This window comes from Phocoena phocoena, chromosome 21 (assembly GCF_963924675.1).
Source record: "Phocoena phocoena chromosome 21, mPhoPho1.1, whole genome shotgun sequence".
In the NCBI taxonomy this organism is placed as follows: Eukaryota; Metazoa; Chordata; class Mammalia; order Artiodactyla; family Phocoenidae; genus Phocoena; species Phocoena phocoena.
In genome coordinates, this window is record NC_089239.1 from 22,153,583 (window position 1) to 22,173,948 (window position 20,366).

At 40.8% G+C, this 20,366-nt stretch overlaps 1 protein-coding gene across 1 annotated transcript; it reads right to left on the bottom strand.

Annotated features, from left to right (window-relative positions):
• Positions 1-238: 238 nt before the first annotated feature.
• CYP4V2 (cytochrome P450 family 4 subfamily V member 2) lies at positions 239-16,595 on the bottom strand. Its single transcript, XM_065899961.1, has 11 exons — positions 16,352-16,595; positions 11,850-11,962; positions 11,379-11,464; positions 10,398-10,588; positions 9,924-9,993; positions 8,321-8,447; positions 6,187-6,372; positions 3,087-3,189; positions 2,144-2,278; positions 1,871-2,050; positions 239-664 (listed from the first exon to the last, which is right to left on the bottom strand). Exons 1-11 carry the CDS (start codon positions 16,563-16,565, stop codon positions 492-494), a joined length of 1,578 nt encoding a protein of 525 aa, XP_065756033.1. The 5' UTR covers positions 16,566-16,595; the 3' UTR covers positions 239-491.
• Between the last annotated feature and the right edge of the window lie 3,771 nt (positions 16,596-20,366).

Here is a 20,366-nt window from a genome sequence, read left to right on the forward strand (position 1 = left end):
CTGAAAAGTATCATAATGGTTATTCTTCTCATAATTGATGCCACTGATATAATTCTTGAAACTTAAGCTCCTTATGTCTAAGTACTTAATTACTCACCCTTTTCAAACAAATGTATATATATACATGCATGTATATGTTCCTGAGTCTACAAGAATACCTTAAAAATATTCTGGAACTTAAATTATATCCTTTGGGTCCGTTGATTGAAATTGGATTGGCCTGTGGATCCCTCTGCTGAGAAGCTTTTATGTGTTTATTTGGGTACAGTCATCAGTTTACTTTTGGGATCAAGACCAGGGGTCAGAGCTATGATGGTGATGGAGATATGAAAACTCGCGCTTTGGTAGACTTGACCCCAAGGTAAATGGGGACAAGAAAAAAATTAGGTTTAGGGATTAAGAATATTGAGTTCATGATCTACAAATTGTAAATGCAAAGCTTCCTTTAAAGAAAGACCTTTTTGTGGTAAGAGAGCAGCCCAGTAGCATAGTTAGGATTCATTTGTGTTTCTCCTCTTCAACTTGATCCAGATGCCGTTACTTGGACGAAGAATCAGTTCTCCTGCCAGACCAAGTTCTTCTCTTTTTTGGTTGGATTCTACCCAAAAATGCCTCAGGATGCAGGAAAGAATGGTCTTTTCTTCCATCATGGCAAACTTTTGACCTTCAAATTAATGTAAATAGCAACACTTTAATGATAGATGTATCTCAAATGTGAGAAATCACAAGTCCAATTAGAGGAAGCAAGCAATTTTATATTTTCGCAGTGGGCCCTGGGAGAATCAGAATCACTTGGGATGCTTGTAAAACATGAAGATTCTTGAGTGCCCTTCCTGTTCCTACCCAGTGCATCTGAACAGCTGAAGTGGGCCAGATATTTGTATTTTGGCAAAACCTGAGATGAATCCTGGGCTCGTTTAAGCATGAGAATCACTACTCTCGACTGATTTCTTATTTAGGCCTTTAACTTAAATTTAATTTACTCGAGAGGTACTAAATAAGCGTCAGATTCATCCATTTAAATCTGGCCTTAATTTACAAATGTCTGCATTTACATAAAAGATAAAATGCTAGAGATTCTGAAGCTGATAGTCTTCATAATGCATGGTGACGTGCGTTCACTTTGCTTAAGAACTTCTGGCCTTGTGGTAAGCATCTTGTGTTTTGGTTTTGCAAAATGCAGTTCTTAAAATCAACAAACACAGAAATTAAGCTAAATATAACGAATTGTTATAAATAGGTTTTGTACCATATGAAGTGTGTTCTATTTTAATCTAAAAGCTACAACATTTTCAAACTATTTATGCTTTATGTTATGGGCTAAATTGTGTCCCCCCAAATTCATAGGTTGAAGTCCTAAACCTCAGTATCTCAGAATATGACTATTTGGAGATGGGAACTTTAAAGAAGTAATTAAAATGGTCAAAAATAAAATAATCAGATGGGTGGACCCTAATCCAATCTGACTGGTGGTCCCTATAAAAAGAAGAGATTAGGACACAGACACACACAGAGGAAAGACCATGTGGGGAGACAGGGAGAAGAAGATCATTTACAAGCTAAGCAGGTATTTATTACCAATCCTGCTGACACCTCGATCTTGGACTTCTAGCTTCAGAATTGGGAGAAAATTAATTCCTGTGGTTTAAGCCACCCAGTGTGTGGTACCATGTTATGGCTGCCCTAGCAAACTAATACACTTTATGACAGTCATATTTTAAAACAATAATGTATAGTAAAGTGGAGGGAAGAGGAAGCCAGTTTTTTAAAAAGACAGTTGCCTATGGGCTGCTACATCTCAAGAAATTTTTGTGTGAAACCCCCTACTCTGCAGGCCTGAAAGGTCAAACGAGTTCTGACGGATACAAACCTATACAGTTTCGGGGTCCAGCAGAGAAGGGCACATATGCGTATGAATGACGTCCTTTCGAATTCTCGGGAAAGAACCGTTCTGGCTTGAACTCCTCAGGATTGGGGAAGTATCTTGGATCTCTGTGCAGTGCATAGGGCATGATGATTACTTGAGAGCCTTTCACGATTTTGTAGCCCGCTGTCAAGAAGTAGTCAATAGGCCATGAGGATGGAGCAAGACAAACATTAAAATAATCCACTCTCCCTCCTATTCAAATTATAGAATTCTTACCAACTTCACAGTCTTCATTAAGATTACGGGCAAAGAAAGGAACAGAAGGAAAAAGGCGAAGGCTCTCTTTAACAACACATTCCAGATATTTAAGTTTCCTCAGGTCATCTAAGGTAGGAGGACGATCAGATCTCCCTGGTTTTAAGTAAATACAAGAGATAACAAGGAAAGGATTATTTGAGCTTGGGGGATGGGACATTGAAGAAGAATACATGCATCAAAACATGTTAAATACCTACAGCTAAAGTAGAGTTTCTAGTATTACCCATAATCAAAATAAAATGAGATATGTTCAGTAAAAGAAACCAGACACCAACGGTCACATGTTGTGGGATTCCATGTATAGAAGTATTCAGAACAGGTAGTAAATCCATAGAGACAGACAGTAACTTAGCAGTTGCCAGGGGCTGGGGGAAGAGAGGAGAGTGGCTGATTAATGGGACAGAGTTTCCTTTTGGGGTGTTGGGACTCCAGTGACATCACTGCTGGCATCAGCCTAGGACAGCTTACCTGCGGACTGCTGGTTGTGTCGTAGAAAAGTTTGTGCTACCGGCTTAATGCATCTTTTCTCTCATTGGTGGCCAGATGTAATGCTGTATGAAACAGTTTTCCTTGACCCCATGACTCAATGCTTTATGTAGATATGTCTGCTTCATCCATTAAGCAGTGAGACGCTTGAGGACAGTAACATTTATCTGTGCATCCCCAGCATCTAGCCCAGTGCAGTCACATACCATGCAATTAGCAAATGCCTGTATTCTGTAAGTGATGAATAAGGCTTTGCTAAGAAGACTGGGACTGGAAGGGATCCCATAGGGGAGCCTTCCTGCTTATTGCTGTATCTTTAGAACAGGTCCTGCTGTCTATGCTTCATGAGCAGGAACGGCACTTGCTTCCATGGACATGGTACCCACAGTGTAACTAGTGAAGGGACGAAACATACCAAACACTTCCTCCAGTTCGTTGTCCACTTTTTGCTGGACTTCTGGATACGAACCCAGGAGATATAAGGACAAGTTTATTGCAGCTGCGGTCGTATCGTGACCCTACAAATGTAAGGAAAAAATAACTTAGTGGAGTAGTAGTGCGAAGATTAGAAGAGATAACTCTATTTGGAATTGTCTCTGGATTTGCCAGAGACAGAATAAAACAATTCGGTACAGTATTTCACCTTGGTGAGAAACAAACAAAACAATCCCTTCAAAGGGAAGGTTCATGCTTAGATAGGTATTTCAACACTCTAAGGTCCTTCGAGCTCCAAAAGCCATCAGTCAACTCCCTGAATCACTGTGAGGGACGGGAGATTACCAAGAGGAATCTTTTCCAGTAATACATGATATAAAAAGGTAATTGTGATGCTCTGAGGAATGAAAGGAAGGCTGTAAGTACACCGTCCAAAGGGAAATAGGAACAGAACCTCTGAGTCAACTTATAAATGATCTGCTGTAGATGATTAAATCTGAAAAGTATCATAATGGTTATTCTTCTCATAATTGAGAAGAAGTATGCATATGTGGTGAGAAGTGGCTAGGCTGTGCTAATAAGGGGGCCTTCCGAGGGAACTAGGTGCTCTTGACTGTTTTTAAGGGGAAAAAGCCTGACTTTTATGAGCCAGTTTACCAGATCTGTACTCCTCCACCTTCTAGCACTTGTAAGGTAGGCTTTACCAGTCAGCCCAGGACGCCGGGGTGTCTATGTGTGGTCTGAGTAACATCCTGCATGTCAGGAAGTTGATAAATAGCCTCCCGTAATACTTGCTGAGCTTTAGGCAAAATACTAAGTACTTTGCAGAAGCTAATTCAGTTTTCCTTTAGAAAGACTCTGTGAAATACCTGATACAGATATTTACATTTTAGAGATTAAGAACATACAAAGAATTTTTTTTTACATGAGTTTTGCAGAAAAAAAAAGTTTGGAAAATCAATAATAATATTATAACTCTATGAATAAGACTTTTAGGGGAACTAAACCGAAAACAAATTGTTTCCTCTATGGAAGTTCTTACTTTTCCATTTTCCCCATGCAACACAAGTGATGGTTATAATTTTTCTTTCTCTGGGCAGAAATCTCCAAAGCACTTGCTTCATAAAACAGCTTTGAAGTTGAATTGTTTGAGGTTTATTCTGCAATTTTATAAAATACATATTTTCCGAGTCTCTGATATTGGTGCCATTGCCTCTTCTCAGGCTTGCTGTTCCTTGAGACTACCCTGAGCTGCGGACCAGATCTGGCCCATTTCACTCAGTTGTTTACCAGAGTCACAGGAGGAAGTGCTCTTGCTAAAGAATTCTTAATAACTTTGCTTGAATTTATAGGCGGAAGCCTGATCCCAATGTGTAAGAGATGTCGGCTGAACTTCCTGCTTCCACGCGTCTGCTACCCGAGGAAAGCAGGATTAAGCAAAGCACAAAGCACACAGTTTATAGAAGCAGGCTGGTGGGACAGGGCAGGGGCAGGAACCTTAGTATCCAGTGGCCAGCACCTGGGGCAGGAAAGGTGTGGTCGTAATAACCTGCAACCTCTTTATGGAGGAGGTCACCATATTATAATCATACGAGGTGTGTCTCCTATTTGATGCAAAGAAGAAAGGACTTAGAATTTCAAACAATGTTAGAGCTGGAAGAAACGGATCATTATTCTGGTTGTTTTCATGAAAGTGAGAGGTTTTTGGTAGGAGAAGGATGTGTGTGTGCACGTGTGCGTGAGAGTGTATGTATGTGGGCGTGTGTGTGTGCGTGTGTATGCAGGGCGGAGATGTGAGATGGTCTCTCCACTTTAACTTCAAATGATAATAGCCAATATCCACCACACCCTTCCCATGTGCCGGGCAAGATTCTTCGTGCCCTTTAAAATATCATTCATCTAATCCTTATAATTATCCTGCGAGGCCCGTGCTATAACAGTGAGGACACCAAAGCCCAGAAAGGCTCCATGAGTTACCCGAGGTCCCACCTGTAGTACAGGTTAGAGGTGGGATTTGGCCCCAGAGACCCCAGCTTAACACTGCTCCACTTTTTAGCTAATTTAGATGTCCATTTTCTGCATAAAATTTCTTTTCAATGAAGCGCTCTGCTTAAAAAAGAAGTTTAAAACCACTGATCTAATCCGTCTCTCTATTTTATACACAGGGAAGCTGTGAAAGAAATCTGAGATGATTGGCACCATCTCATAAGGCTAGTCAGCATGGAGCCAGAATGAGAACTCGGGTCTAGGGACCCTTGACACAGCTTGCTTTCCTATACTGTGCCCCCGGGAGAATGTGCGATCTGGCAGTATACCCAGAGGTACACTGTACCCAGAGGTACGCTGTACCCAGGTGCCTGCAAGCAGGGCTGCTCACACCATCCATGGCTGGCATGTACTGAGCCATCCAAAGCTACCCATGCCCTTCACTTTCCTCCACTTCCAGGATATTACCACAGGGAGCTTTTTAAAACCATTTCTTCATCTTTATTTGGCAATCCACACACTGAGAGATTCACTCTTTGTAATATTTAATAATGCTAGAATTACCTTTTGTAAAAACTGCCTCTTTCTTTTCATTATTTGAAGGTCAGAAATCCCTTTAGAATCACAAACTAGTTAAATTCTCTGTCGGACGGCTCTTGCTATCTTCTCTAGTTTGGGCAGCTCAAAGCAAGAGCTAAGCACTCATTTGCTAGAACTTCAAAAAGGAGGTAGTGAAAAGACAGACTTGTGGGTTTCAGAAAGTTTTAAAAAGCATGAAGCAATATAGGGAAAGCAATTTCTGACTTCTTTTCTACGTGGAAAAATCCAGTGGGTTTTAGGTTTTCCTGAGAAAACAATGTGTCTAGCGCTATACTCACCACGAGTCAAAGGCTTTTTCTGAAGAAGAAAGCTGATCTGGTACTTAATCAGGTTCTTACATTTTGTTATTTCTAATTATAATGTAGTGACTCATCCTCAGTTATATGAAGCTACTTTAAAACTTGAATAAACTTTTAAAAATGATGCTAAAGATTCTAGAAAATAACTGCAATTTGTTTAATGATACCCGAAAATAATGTGATGAGGTAAAATACCTCAAACATAAAGGTGTCAACTTCTTCTCGAATCTCTTCATAACTCAGCTTGTTCCCTTGGTCATCAGTCACATTTAAAAGCAAGTCGAGAAAACCCCTGCGTTTATTATTGCGTGGAGGAGAGTCCTTGTCATTACTTCTGCCTTCTTCATGTCTCTTCATTTCATTGGCCCGTTCAGTGATGACCTGTATGAGTTAAACAATCATATGCTCTTGTTTGGAATTTGATGTAGCCTCATAATATATTTTCTTATGAAAATATACTAGCTTCTTTCATGGATTTTTTCCCATGAAACCTTTCCTGTTCTAACTCAACAATAACTTAGGCTCTTGTGGAAAATATAGTAAAGCTTCCTGTTAACATTTTAGGACATTATTTGGTAAGACTTTAAAAAACAAATTTAATGTCAGACAAATTCAGAATATTCAAGTGCTATTCCTGCCATCTTTCTAACATGGGGATAGAGTTAGTAGTCCCCTAAGTGGTGCCCTAGAGATTTGGATGAGCTAATGAGAAAAAGTTTAGGTGGTGGGAGAATGCAATCATTAAATAATAGACTAATAATGGATTGCTCTCGTTACAGCTTGCATCGGGGACAAGAAACAGCAGGTTGAGCAGTCAGTTCACCCTATGTGCTCACTGTTCCTGCTGCCTAGATTTCTCTTTCTTCAGATGCCAGTGTGGCTGACTCCCTCCCTCCTTTTAAGGTCTTGACCCCTTCTCACACCATCAGAAAGACCTTCCCGGATCACTGCTAACCTGGTCCCTAGCACGCACTATCTTCCTAGCCTTACTTTATTTTTCCATTTCACTTACCACCTGACATTATAGTATACTTGCTATATAATATAATGCATGAATGTACCATCCATGTGGCAGCAAATTTGTCTTTGTTCATTGGTATAATTCCAACCCTTAGAACACTGTCTGGCATTTTAAGGACGTTCCTTAGACCTTTGCTGAATGAATAAAAGAATTAAAGCCCATAAACTTAATTTGGCTATACATTTCAACTTCCTTCTCCTGTCAGGCAACTGACCAAACCTGCTACTAAGTGATCTGAATGAATAGATCCTAAGTGCGTTGAGGACAGAACACCGTATCTCCTTTCATTCTTGGGGGAGCCCCCTAGGGCCTGGCACTCAGTATGCAACTTTCAATATTTATTAAATAAATAATATTGTCCATCCAATTGGGAATTCATTAATTATTGACATTGATAGCAATGCATGTAATTTGAGGAAAAATGTGGTCATTCTCCTACTGCCGAGTAATGGAGATAACTCTGTCCTCCACTGTGGCCACCTCAATCCAACACCTCATTCATCCAGCATTTCCTGACTGGGAACCACATGATCTGTTGGTGACAGGCTGTACCTCACTGTAAGGAAGAAATGCCAATATAGTTTAAACCGAAACTGACAGCAAAGAGAGAATATATTTAAATTGGTACTTTTATCAGTACATTTAAATCATAATTTGATGTATATTTTCAATTAAATATTGCTTTGTCAAAAGCACATGTTTAACACAAGACTGACATCTTACATCTGAAACAATATCACTATCTCCTTGTTATTTTTTAATTGGAAGTAAAATAGTGACATCTACTTAATTTTAATCTTTTCCAAGTTGAGATACTGCTATAAATGCCCTTTGCCTTTGAAAGCTACTGCCTAATCCAGACATTTTCCCTCAGACTCTCATAACATGGATCCCCTCCTCTTTATCCATTCAACACAGCACCCTGGTTGTTAATAAATATTTATAGTTCATATCACATTTTGTAATTTTTTTAATAGACAACCTGCTCTACTAGACTAACCTCTTTCAGGGGACATACATATCTTACTTATTACTATGTTTTTAACACTTGGTACAGTGTTTGGCACCTAACAAGTGTTTAATTAATATTTGGTGAGTACATAATTAAAATGTAATCACACTGTCTCCTTCTTTCCATTATTATTCAACTTTTATTTTATGAGACACAGGCTCCAGGGTATGTTAACACAGCATAAAAATCTTGGACGCATAAAAGATCTAGAAATGGAGAGTGGTGATGGAGTGCAGTTAATGGTAAATTTTATGTTGTGTATATTTTATCACAATTAAAAAAAATCAAGGGCTTACATTTTTGGTAAAATCATGTAGGATTTTTAGGCTCCTTTTGTGTTCCCATCCATCTTTAAATATAAAGAACAAAAGGTCAAGCCAGAGCCAGGGCATCTTCATTCTTTGATGTATTGAATCACTCATCCTATAAACAGGATAAAAACACATCAGCTGATACACTGAAAATGTGTATTTCTTGAGCACCTAATTGATGCCCGCTCTCAATGAGGGTAATATGTAGGGATGATAATGATTCGTCTTAGAGGCTACTAAGATCCAGGCTTTACACTCAACAATGAAGGCATGGGGTATTACACATCCAGTGAAGCTTAAACATTTATTGGGTCCTTTAGAGGAATGAAGAATCTGTTATAAAACATCCTTACTAAATGGTCATCTGATCTCTGCTTCTTTTTCTCCAGGGAGAGTTCTTGACCACCCCAGGCTGCCTGTGGCTCTTGTAGCACAAGCTGATATGAAATCTGCCTCTTTATAGTGTCCACTCATTTGCTTTCTCACTCCTCCGTAGTGCCAGTAAACTATGGGTTGCCCTCTTCCACAGAAAAGTGCTCATTAAATGCTCATCCATCACATAGCTGTCACGAGCACCACCCTCATTATTCCCAGTGAGAAGCAGAAAGACCCCTACACGATCTTCCTCCTTCATGACCAGCTTAGATGTCAATTCCTCAGAGAAGACCTTTCCTGACCACGCAATCTGTAAAACACATCCTTGTTTTCCTCTCTCATATCAACTTGATCTTTTCTTTCTAAGAAATTATTATAATTTATAAGTTTATATTCATTTGCTTCAATGCCTGTCTCCCCTGCTGTTCTGTTTCATGTGCCCGTATAAAACTAGTCAGTACCTTGTGCAGTGAATGGCAGATTATAGATGCTCAACAAGTAGTTGTTAAGATGAAGTGAAATGAGCCGTGGACTTAAAGATAGGATACATTGAATCAAATCCTGGCCCTGCCTCTTAATAGCTGAATAATCACAAGCAATTTTAAAAGTAAAGTTGATTATTTCAATTAAAAAATAATACATACTCAGTGCAGAAAATATAGGAAAGGAGAATGAATCACAACAAAACCAAAACACAATAAGAAAGAGAGCACACACACAATAATAACCACAGCTAACATTTTGGTATAGTATCTCCTAGCTTTTTCTATGAATAATATTTTTATACCTAGTGGTTATCAAACTACCAAAAATTTTATGTCTTTCTTTTATCACTTAGTATCATAATGTAATCTCTTGATATATTATAAAATAGTCATTTAAAATTACTGCATAATCTGGATGTGCCATAGCCATTCCTGTACTGTTGAAAGATATGCTTAAATGGTTAGGTTAATTTTTAGTATAATGTTTCACTTTGAAATGATGAAAAAGCTACAGTACAGACAGAAATTATTAGCAAGAATTTTTTAAAGCCCTGATCAATAACAATTTTATTTTATTTTTTTGGGCCACACCACGCAGCTTGCGGGACCTTAGTTCCCTGGCCAGGGATAGAACCTGGGCCCTCAACAGTGAAAGCGCAGAGTCCTAACCACTGGACTGCCAGGGAATTCCCAATAACAATTTTAGAAATAATTAGGGCTTCATTTACCTATAAACTGCTTGAACATACTCGGAATCATCGTTGCTTTGAGCACCAATGTTCTTCCCCATAGCTGTTTCTGTAAAATATAGTGAGAAGCAACCATTGCACATATCTTGGCTACATTTTCCAGTGGCAGACACTTGAAAAAAGACGTTATGTCCTGTTCTGTTCATATATATTGTAGAATTGTTCTTTTCCCACTTCTCTTACTCCCAGTTCCTGCTTCTCTTACTGCTTCTCTTACTCCCAGTTCCTGCCCTTCCTTCCCTCGGACCTTCTGGTCATGTTGGCTCAGTGACCATTTGTCCGAAGTCCTATGAATGGCTGCTGCTTCTCAGGTGGCTAATTTAGCAATAGGACCTTCCAGAAGAACCCAATGTCCTTTCTCCCCTGCCCCGCCCCGCCCTATGGACTGTTATTTTCTATTTGTGCCATTTTATCATTACATCCTAACTTTAAAAATAAATCATTGAGACTTACCACAGATTATATCTAAGGCACAAAGAGTGATGTAAAAAAAGCAGTTAAATGCTTCTTGGTCAACATGTTTTTCAAGCTTATTAACCAGTATATTTGCTTGTTCATTCATGACATCTAAGAAATCTTCCAGAATTGTAAAATGGAAAGTGGGTGTTAACATTTTTCTCCTAGAGCGCCACCTGTTTCCAGTACTAGAAATAAAATACACGGTTACAAAGAAAAAAGAAGCAACATCTGAAACAAATAAATATAGTCATCATCAAGTTCTCTTGAAACAGCTTAATCTACAGATTCTCAAATGCTTTGGTCAGAATGGCAAAGACTCATGTATAGTTACAGAATGTGAATATTTTGAATACTGGTCTATATTACTAATGTTTAGAAGAGTATTCATTAAAAATGGAAACATTTAAGAATTGTTCTAAATTTCTAAGCTCTGAGTTTCTAAAAATTAGAATTTTTCTCCCCTCTATCAACATCTTAGTCCTCAGATGATCCACTGCTCCATGATTTTCTTTCATCTCTACTATCTTTGAATTCTCCAAAGTCCCCACCAGGGTCCTGCCTTTCTCTTGCTAGGCCCTTTCTCAGAGGATGGAGTCCTGTTTCTGGGTGCCAACTCAAGAAGTGAGGCTACTGTGTTCGATACACTTCTCTGAGGGTGACTGCCCTTTTCATTATATTTTCAAGATTTCCCTTCTGCAAACTATCCTTGGCTTTACTCCATTTATACATCAGTACCTCCTCATTTTTCTTGGAACACTAGTGATTATCATTATTGAATATAGTGGCTGGAGATTACCATACACCCTATCTATCAAAGGCCCATTGTTAGCTGGACCTTTCCCCAGCTTCTCCCATAATCCCCAATACCTCAATCTTGCTATTGGAAGAATACCTTGTGTCAGTTCCTGAAATAACAGATTACCCATAGAAATAACTGTTTCTACAAGACAGCTTTACAAATTTCCACTGAGGTACCTTGTAAGAAGTCCTAGGCCAAGCCACGGTTCTAGGAACTTGTACATATAGGATTTGTCAATGTGCTTTGAACTAGTTAAAATTACCTTTAAAAGAGAAAAAAAAAAATTGAGGGATATAGACATCAAAACAATTTCAGTTATAAGAACACCTGGCTAGAACACAACTAATTTTTAAAGCAAGATTTCATAATTGTTATTTCTCTGTGATTCGTTTTCATTCCTGTGCCTCAAAGAAATGTAATTAGAGTTTTGAACTTATAATTGTCATTCAGTCTTGAGGACTAAATGGAGTTGAAAGGAAGGAAAATGTCCAAGATGATTCCTGGTTCCTCCCACAAACTAGGAACCAAGCAGAGTCATTTCTTGAGGGGAGAGGGGAGAGGCAGGTGAATCCGGAGGATGACCACATCTAATGAGATTCCCACACCATCAGACAGACAGTGGAACATTGATCACATCTGCCACATACCTCCACATTTTCTGCGTTATAAAGGAACACCAGAGGTACGGGCCCAAGCCAGAGTTTCACCAGTGGCAGGTGTCGGTATTCTTCAGTGTACTGAATCATCTGCTGAAAAAAATCTGGGAGAAAATATTTAATCTTAAATTTAATCAAGACAAGAATTTTGTCTAATAAGGATAACAGCACAGGGAACTCTACTTAGTACTCTGCAAAGGCCTATATGGGAAAAGAATCTAAAAAAGAGTGGGTATATGTATATGTATAACTGATTCACTTTGCTGTACACATGAAATTAACACAACATTGTAAATCAACTATACTCCAATAAAAAGTTTTTAAAAGACAAAAATTTTGTAATAAGTTCCTTATTGTGTCTCTTGGTTCCTTGGGGTTTTTGTTTTTGTTTTACTTTGGACAAGTCACTTAATATCTCCCAGAGAGATATTTGTTGTTGTTGTTTTAGATTCCACACAGAAGTGAGATCACAAAATACTTGCCTTGCTTTGTCTGACTTATTTCATTGAGCGTTATGCCCTCAAGGTTCATCCATGTTTTCACAAATGGCAATATTTCCTTCTTTTTTATGACTGAATAATATTCCTCTGTGTGTGTGTGTGTGTGTGTGTGTGTGTGTGTATACCACATTTTCTTTATCCATTCGTCCAGTGATGGACACTTAGGTTGCTTCCATGTCTTCGCTACTGTAAATAATACTGTAGTGTACATGGCGTGCATATATCTTTTCAAGTTAATGTTTTCATTTTCTTGGTATATATACCTGGAAGTGAAACTGAGGGATCATACGGTAGTTCAGTTTTTAATGTTTTAATGTTTTGAGGAATCCCCATACTGTTTTCCACAGTGGCTGCAGCAATTTACATTTTCACCAACAGTGCTCAAGAGTTCCCTTCTCTCTTGCCAAAATTTGTTACTTCTTGTCTTTTTGATTATAGCCATTCTAAAAAGTGTGAGGTGAAGTCCTATTGTGGTTTTTATTTGCCTTTCCCTGACGAGTAGTGATGTTGAGCACATTTTCATGTATCTGTTGGTCATCTGTATGCCTTCTTTGGGAAAATGTCTATTCAGACCCTCTGCCCATTTTTAAATGAGATTGTTCAGGGTTTTTTGCTATTGACTTGTATGAGTTCTTTATATAGTTTGGATATTAACCCCTTATTAGAAATATGATTTGCAAATCATATATCCCATTTTGTAGGTTTCCTTTTCATTTTCTTAATGGTTTTATTTGCTGTGCAGAAGCTTTTTAATTTGATGTAGTCTCAATTGTTTATTTTTGCTTTTGTTGCCTTTGCTTTGGTGTCAAATCCAAAAAATCAAGGAGCTTACCACTTATGTTTTCTTCTATGAGGTATATGGCTTCAGGTCTAACACTTAAGTCTTTAATCAATTTTGAGTTATTATCATGCATGGTGTAAGATAGTGGTCCAGTTTTATTCTTTTGCAAGTGTCTGTCTAGTTTTCCCAACACCATTTATTGAGAGTCTGTCCTTTCCCCATTATGTGTTCTTGGATCCTTTGTGCTAAATTAATTGACCACCATCTGTTTATTTCTGGGTTTCTATTCTGTTCCATTGATCTATGTGTCTGCATTTATGCCAATACCATACTGTTTTGATTACTATGGCTTTGTAATATATCTTGAAATCAGGAAGTGTGATGCTTTCAGTTTTGTTCTTCTTTCTCAAAATTGCTTTAGCTATTTGAGGCCATTTGTATTCCATACAAAATTTGGTACTATTCTATTTCTGTGGCAAATGTCATTGAGAGCTTGATAGGGATTGCGTTGAATCTGAGAATTGCTCTGGATAGTATGGAAATTTTAACAATATTAATTCTTCCAATCCATGAACATGGAATATCTTTCCATTTATTTGTGTCTTATTCAATTTATTTCAGCAGTGTCTCATAGTTTTCAGTGTACACCTTTTTTACTTCCTTGGTTAAATTTATTCCTAGGTATTTTATTCTTTTTGATGCAATTGTAAATGGGATTGTTTTCTTAATTTCTCTTTCTGATAGTTCATTATTAGTGTATAGAAACACAACTGATTTTTATATATTGATTTTGTATCCTGCAACTTTACTGAAGTAGTTTATTAGCTCTAATAATTTTTTTTTGCTGGAATCTTTAGGGTTTTCTATAATATCATGTTATCTGCAAAGAGTAACAGTTTTACTTCTTCCTTTCCAATTTTGTGGAGGGGAAGGCTAGTTGGGAGGCATATGGGTATCCAGGGCTTCTCCTGGGCAATGGGAATGCCTGATTGACAACAGTGGGATTCATCCCAAACTCACTGTGAGGCTACTAATATGATGCTTGAGATTTTGACAGGGTTTTTTTTTTTTTTATGTGGGAATTTGGGCAAGGGGAAAAACTGGTATGGCATAAAAAACAGAACCATTAAGCTCTTCAGCTCTTTTTCCATGTCAAAAAATGTGCTTGTGCTTAGTCCATCCCTGGTCCTCTTCCATCCTTAAGCTTCACCCACCCCTGAGCTTCAGGGCAAGTTGTTCAAAGTTGGAGAAGGGCTAAGGCTGGGGATGTCCACTGCATATAAAATTAAATCAATAGTCTTGATTTTTTTAAGTGCACGCCAAACCTAATAATAATAATCTTAAAATAATTAACATTCATTATGTCATATTTACTTGCTATGGCAGGTTATTATATGTCAGATCTAGTGCTCAGGGTTTCAGGTGTATTATGTCTTTTGTGCCTCACCACAGTTATATGGGGAGGGATGCTGTTATTACTGTCATTAAACAATTGAGGAAGTTGTGCACAGTTAAGCAACTTGCCCAATGTATCACCGAGCTGGTAAATGGTGGAATCTGGCTTTGTACCCAAGGCAGTCAGACCCCAGAGTGCACCACCTTAACCATATTACCGCACTTCTTCAAAATGTCTTCTGGTCAAGACAGTTGGTAACATTGCCATGAAAAGAGCTGGGTCAGGTCAACAGTATCAAAATATCTGGCTTCGTGCTAATATACTGCCTGCCTTGGTCTGGTCTGACAGAGGAGACAGGGAAGTCTGAATCTGTGGTTTGAAGATATCAGGTCCAATAGCAGGTGGCAGCTGAGGAAGACGGGTGCTGACATAGATGCAAAAGCAAGAGATTAGAGTTCAAAGGGCTCATGGGAAAGCAACTGCAATACTCCAGGTGGAATTACTGAGGGCAGAATTTGGACTGTAGCCACAAAATGAAAGGCACAGCCTCCTGTATAAGAGACAAAGGTGCTGAGAACAGGGAATATTTCTCAGAATATTCTGATATCCCCAATTTTGCTGAACTCAATGCTGGGCACAAAGCAGGGCTTCAATAAATGGTTGATTGACAGCTTTAACTAACTTAGTCTAACCAAGTTCTAGACAGTGATCTAGATACCACATGCATTAAATTTCATCCTTAAAATTACTCTGTAATACAGTTACATTTACAAGTAAATGTTAAACAAACAAACAAAACCCCTCTAACTTAGAGAGTTTCAAACAACTTCCCCAAATCCATCAACTTGGTTGCAAAGCTGGAAATTGAGCAAAAGTTTACCTGTTGCCAAAATCCAGTACTTGTATGACGGATCAAAAAGTCCCTTTATAAAAGACAGTACACTGTCATTCTCTTCACTCAGAAAGTAATTCCAAAGAGAATTATGTTAAATATTCCAGTCAACTCACAGTTTGTTTTGAAACAGGTCTTATTCAATAGAGATTTCAATTCTTAGAAAACTTCCCAAAAAGAATATGATGAGACTCCTCAAGTATATTGTTTCTTTTGTGGGGAGGGGAGGGTTCATATTTCTACATAATTATTTTTTAATACTATAAAGCCTTAGGATAGAAGGGGAGGTTAGCTCTGCTTTAAGTATTATCCAAGATGATTTTACAAATGTGGTTTTCATATAAATAAATGTGAGAGGGGGAGCGAGAGGGAGAGAGAGAGAGGGGGAGAGAGAGGGAGAGAGGGGGAGAGAGAGGGAGAGAGAGAGGGAGAGAGAGGGAGAGAGGGGAAGAGAGAGAGAGAGAGAGGAAGAGGAAGAGAGAGAGAGGAAGAGAGAGAGAGAGAGAGAGAGAGAGAGGGAGATTTCTAAGTTCTAAGAATTTGCCTTGTTCAGGGAAGTTTCTGCCTTTAAGGCTTTAACAGCCAAGACAGAAGCAAAGACTGCAGTGCTCTGAGGTAGGAGCAGGTAGGAGGTGGGAAGAGAAGAAGCAAAAATTCAGGACAAAAGCTCAGAGATACTGCAACCTACGCTGTACACAAAGAAAAAGTTCGTTGGGAACGGAGGGCACTAGCAATTTTGCCAGGTGTCATAGGGAAACTAAATAGAACTGGGACTCCATCCTCCAGCGGGTGACAAATCCTTTCTCCCAGCGTCAGCACCTCAAGCCCTGGTGTCCAGGCTGTAAGAAGGCCGGTGGCGCGGCGCAGGTCGGGAGCCCCCATCCCTGGGACGGGGACTTGGCCGGCCTGGGCGCGGTCCCTTACCTCTCGCGTCCGGCTTTAACATCAGCGCGTGTCCCAGGAAGGGGTAGGCGCCCTCCAAGGTTGGGACCGCACGCATCTGCTGCCATGTCCACGCGTAGCTCGCCACCATCCGCAGGAGGTGCAGGGTGAGGATGGCGCCCGCCAGGGAGACCGCGCACAACCCGCCCCAGAGCAGCAACCTCTGCCCGAAGCTCAGCAGCCACAGCGCCAGCATCGCGCCTGCGGGCCGCTCTGCACCTGGACTGAGGCTGCGGGACCGCGGGGCGGGATGCTCGGGGCGGCGGGCGCGGTGCAACCCCGGGAGGTCAAGGGCGCCAGCCCCTGGCGGAGTTTCCTGGCCTCTGAAAAGTCGGGCGGCGCCCGCAGGGTGCGGGGCGCTCCGGGAGCAGAAGGGGGCGTCGCCGGCCCCGCTCACTTCCCCGTCCGGCCGGAGGTGGGCACAGGCCTGGCCGCCCTGAAGCGGGGGCAGCCCTGCTTCTCGCGACAAGGTTGGAGTCTCCGAGGCTCCTCGATCAGGCACTGCGGGGGCCCAAGCCGCCGTAACCGGCCTCTTTGTTTGCTTCGAGCAGAAAACGAAAGTCCGGGAAACGAGCATTTGTGGGCTGCGCTGATGTAAATGGTGGCACGTTAGTGGGTGGAGCGGGGAGGATGCTGAAGGTGAAATGGAAGGCAGCTTAGTGACGGAGAGGCACTCCGGGGCCAGAGGGGGCTGAGCTTTGGCTTATAGGCCCCCCTCTGCTGGGAACGGGACGACTCAGGCTAGAGTGCGCAGGATATTTTTAAATGGAAATAAGTATCTGGTTTGAAACTCAGCCTCTGGAGCTCGTTTTTTCCCGGCTGGGTACCTAAGCTCATTTCCTTGCACATCTGCCAGTGGTCCACTCCGCTGGGACTGGCTGCCTACCCGCCCGGAGGTGGGTTGCATCCTGGCATCCGCATCGGGGTCATTCGGGCAGCTACCTACTCCGATCCAGAGTAGCCTTAGGGACACGACCTTAGGGGCACCAGTTATCAGTCTGCATCGGATGGCTGATTGCGACACAGGGGAGTTGAGTAAGGTTGTTGTGATCCAAATATTTTTCAAAATATTTTCGGGAACAAGAAAAGGTAGCACCCCAAGAGAACAAGGCAAGGGCGGGTGGGAGAGGAGGGAGGTCGCGTTCTCTGAAAGCGGTGGAGGTAAGTGATGCTGGGAGGGGAGGTTTCGATAAGGAGACAGTAGTTATGGAGTGCTCTCAAAAGGGAAAGGAGACAAACCTCTGAGCCTGCGGAGGGAAAAGGTAAGGACAGTGAGGAGGATGCTCCACTTCTGCCCAGGGGCTGGTTTCCCTAACTACCAAATTCTCTCTTTTCTCCAGGTACCCAACCCTGATTCTGGTTCCCTTGTGTACACTTGATCCTTCTTCACAAAGGCGCTGGGATGGAGGGTCCCTCTCCTAGCAGCACGTCCCTAAGCTATAGGAGAAGTGCCAAGGAAGCTGGAATATTGAGATTACCCTGTATTTTTATTTTGCTTAATTGGATTAGCTTTACATGCAGCCACCTGCAGAGCCTCTTTGATGTAGAGAAAAACATACCTAAGACTTTTCTCCAACTGAATTTCTTCAAGTCATCTATATATACCGACACAGAAAGACGTTCATGAAATATTAAGTGGAAAAAAATAATAACAAGTTGCAGAACAAAGTATATAATGTAATGCCCTCTTTGGGAGAATTTTTTTTCTCTGCAGCTAGACTAATACCTGGAAAGAAAAATAATGATCAACTCGACTGCATGGGAATGGAGAAGAACTTACACTTTTTATGTTATTCACTTCCATATTGTTGAATTACTTTAACACTTTAAAAAAATATATCTGTGTAATATCTTTCAGTATATCTTCTGGGCTCTCATTTCCTTCTCTCTAAAGGACTGAGGCTGAGCCACAAGGCCAATTAAAGCTATAAAAGTACAAGATTTGTCTATATCTGACTCTCTGCTAATCCCTGTGGACAGAACAAGGAATATAACCTACAACTGCAGACCTCAGGAAGTCGAGAAAGAGGGAGGGATGGGGTGGGGTGGGGTGGGGGGAGTGAATGCTCCAGGCAGCATGAGAGAAGAAGTGCTCCAGGTCAGGGAAGGGTATGAGGGGTTCAGGAGACAGTGTAGGGGCCCCTGCTTGGAGCACAAGGTAGCTCAGAGTGCCTAGAGCGAGATGATGTTGATGGGTGGCATGGAGCGAGCTGAAATAAACCTTGAGTTGACTGCCAGGTGTACACGGTTTAGTTTTATTTTGAAGGCAATTTGTGGGTGAGGAACAGGACACTGAAGTTTTTTTTTAAGGGTCAACAAAAGCCTTGTCCCTTTGTTCCCTTTCATCTTTCCTGTGGTTTTCTTGTTACCAGATGGGACCCTTCTCATACTGCCTTGGAATTTACATTTCAGAGGAAACCAGTCAGATGGCCAGGCCTGCAAGAAATGCACAGCACCATTCATCTCTCCTGGTAGCAACGTACACAGTGCTGCATCTTAGAAGGTCCACCGTAAAAGGTAAGGATGCTCTGTGTAGGAAACAGTGCTGTGCCAAGGTGAAGACAATCTGTCTGCCTTTGTAACCACATTCATTGTCAGCTTCATGGAACTAATCCAATTGAGTAGGAAGGTGTGAACTTACTTTCTCTCCTGAAGATTCATTCTACAGTAAAGGACGAATCCCTTCCCACTTGGAAGGACTTGGTTTGCTACTCTCCCCAGCTTCAAATAAGTGCTTCTGAAAGTTAGAGTCATGGGCCAGAATGTGTTATAAACTACAGAAGGCCTTTATAAATGTTAACACTGATTTCCTTAAATTTTATCTCACTTGGAATGATTCCCAGTATGAAAAAGATACCTAATTTAGATTAAAAATATAAATTCTCACTGGATATAGAACTATGTTATCTATATACTCACACACATCAAATGATCAGTGTAAATTCCTACTGTCTTCAGTTCCTCCTCTTATTCTCTCCTGAAGCCTCTTCAGACTTTTGTGTTGTCCATTCTTCTAGCACATATCTTGTCAAGATCACCAATATCTCCCATGTAGCTAAATCTTTAAGTCATTTCTCAGACCTTATCTAAATTGACTTATCAACAGCATTCAACATGTTTGAGTCCTTATCACTTCCTTGAACCCCGCCGCCCCCATTTGACTTTGACTCCATATTATCTTGATTTTTTTCTCCCTCACCAGTTATTCTTTCTGTCTGCTTTGCTAGTTTCTCTTCACATCCCGTACCTCCAGTGTTAAGATGCCCGGGGCTCAAAACTCTTTTTTCCCTGCTTCTTGGTTATCTCATCCATTTCAGTACACACACACACACACACACACACACACACACACACACACACACACACACACACACACACACACACACACACACACACACACACACACACACACACACACACAGAGTCTATACCTCCTCTCTAAACCCCAGGGACAGATATCCAAACACCTCAACATCTCCACTTCAGGCATCTCAAACAAACATGTCTCAACATGCCGCCAAATCTGCTCCTCTTGAACTTTTTCTGATTTCGGTAAAGGCCAACACCATCTTTCCAAGTGTTAAGCCAGAGCTTTCGAGTCAATCTGGATTTTTTATTACCCTGCTCATCCAGTCCAATGGCAAATCCTATTGGCTCAAATTTGAGAACACACCCAAGGTCCCTGACTCCTCCCCAGCTGCACCACTATCATCTGATCTGAAACATCATCTCGTGTCAGATTACATCACTTGGTCCTCAAAACTCTCCAGTGGCTCCCCATTTTGGATAATTTACAACTTCCAAGGCCAAAAAGGATCTTAAACCCTCAGCTCCTATTACTTTGCTGATCTCATTCTTTATTATTTACCCCCTTGCTAATTCCATCCCACGTCCCACTGGCCTCTTTGCTGCTCTTCAAACCTCCAGGTATGCTCCTGTTTTGGGCTGTGTGTTTTTTCCTCTGTCTAGAATTCTTTTTTCCATTTCTACATGGCTT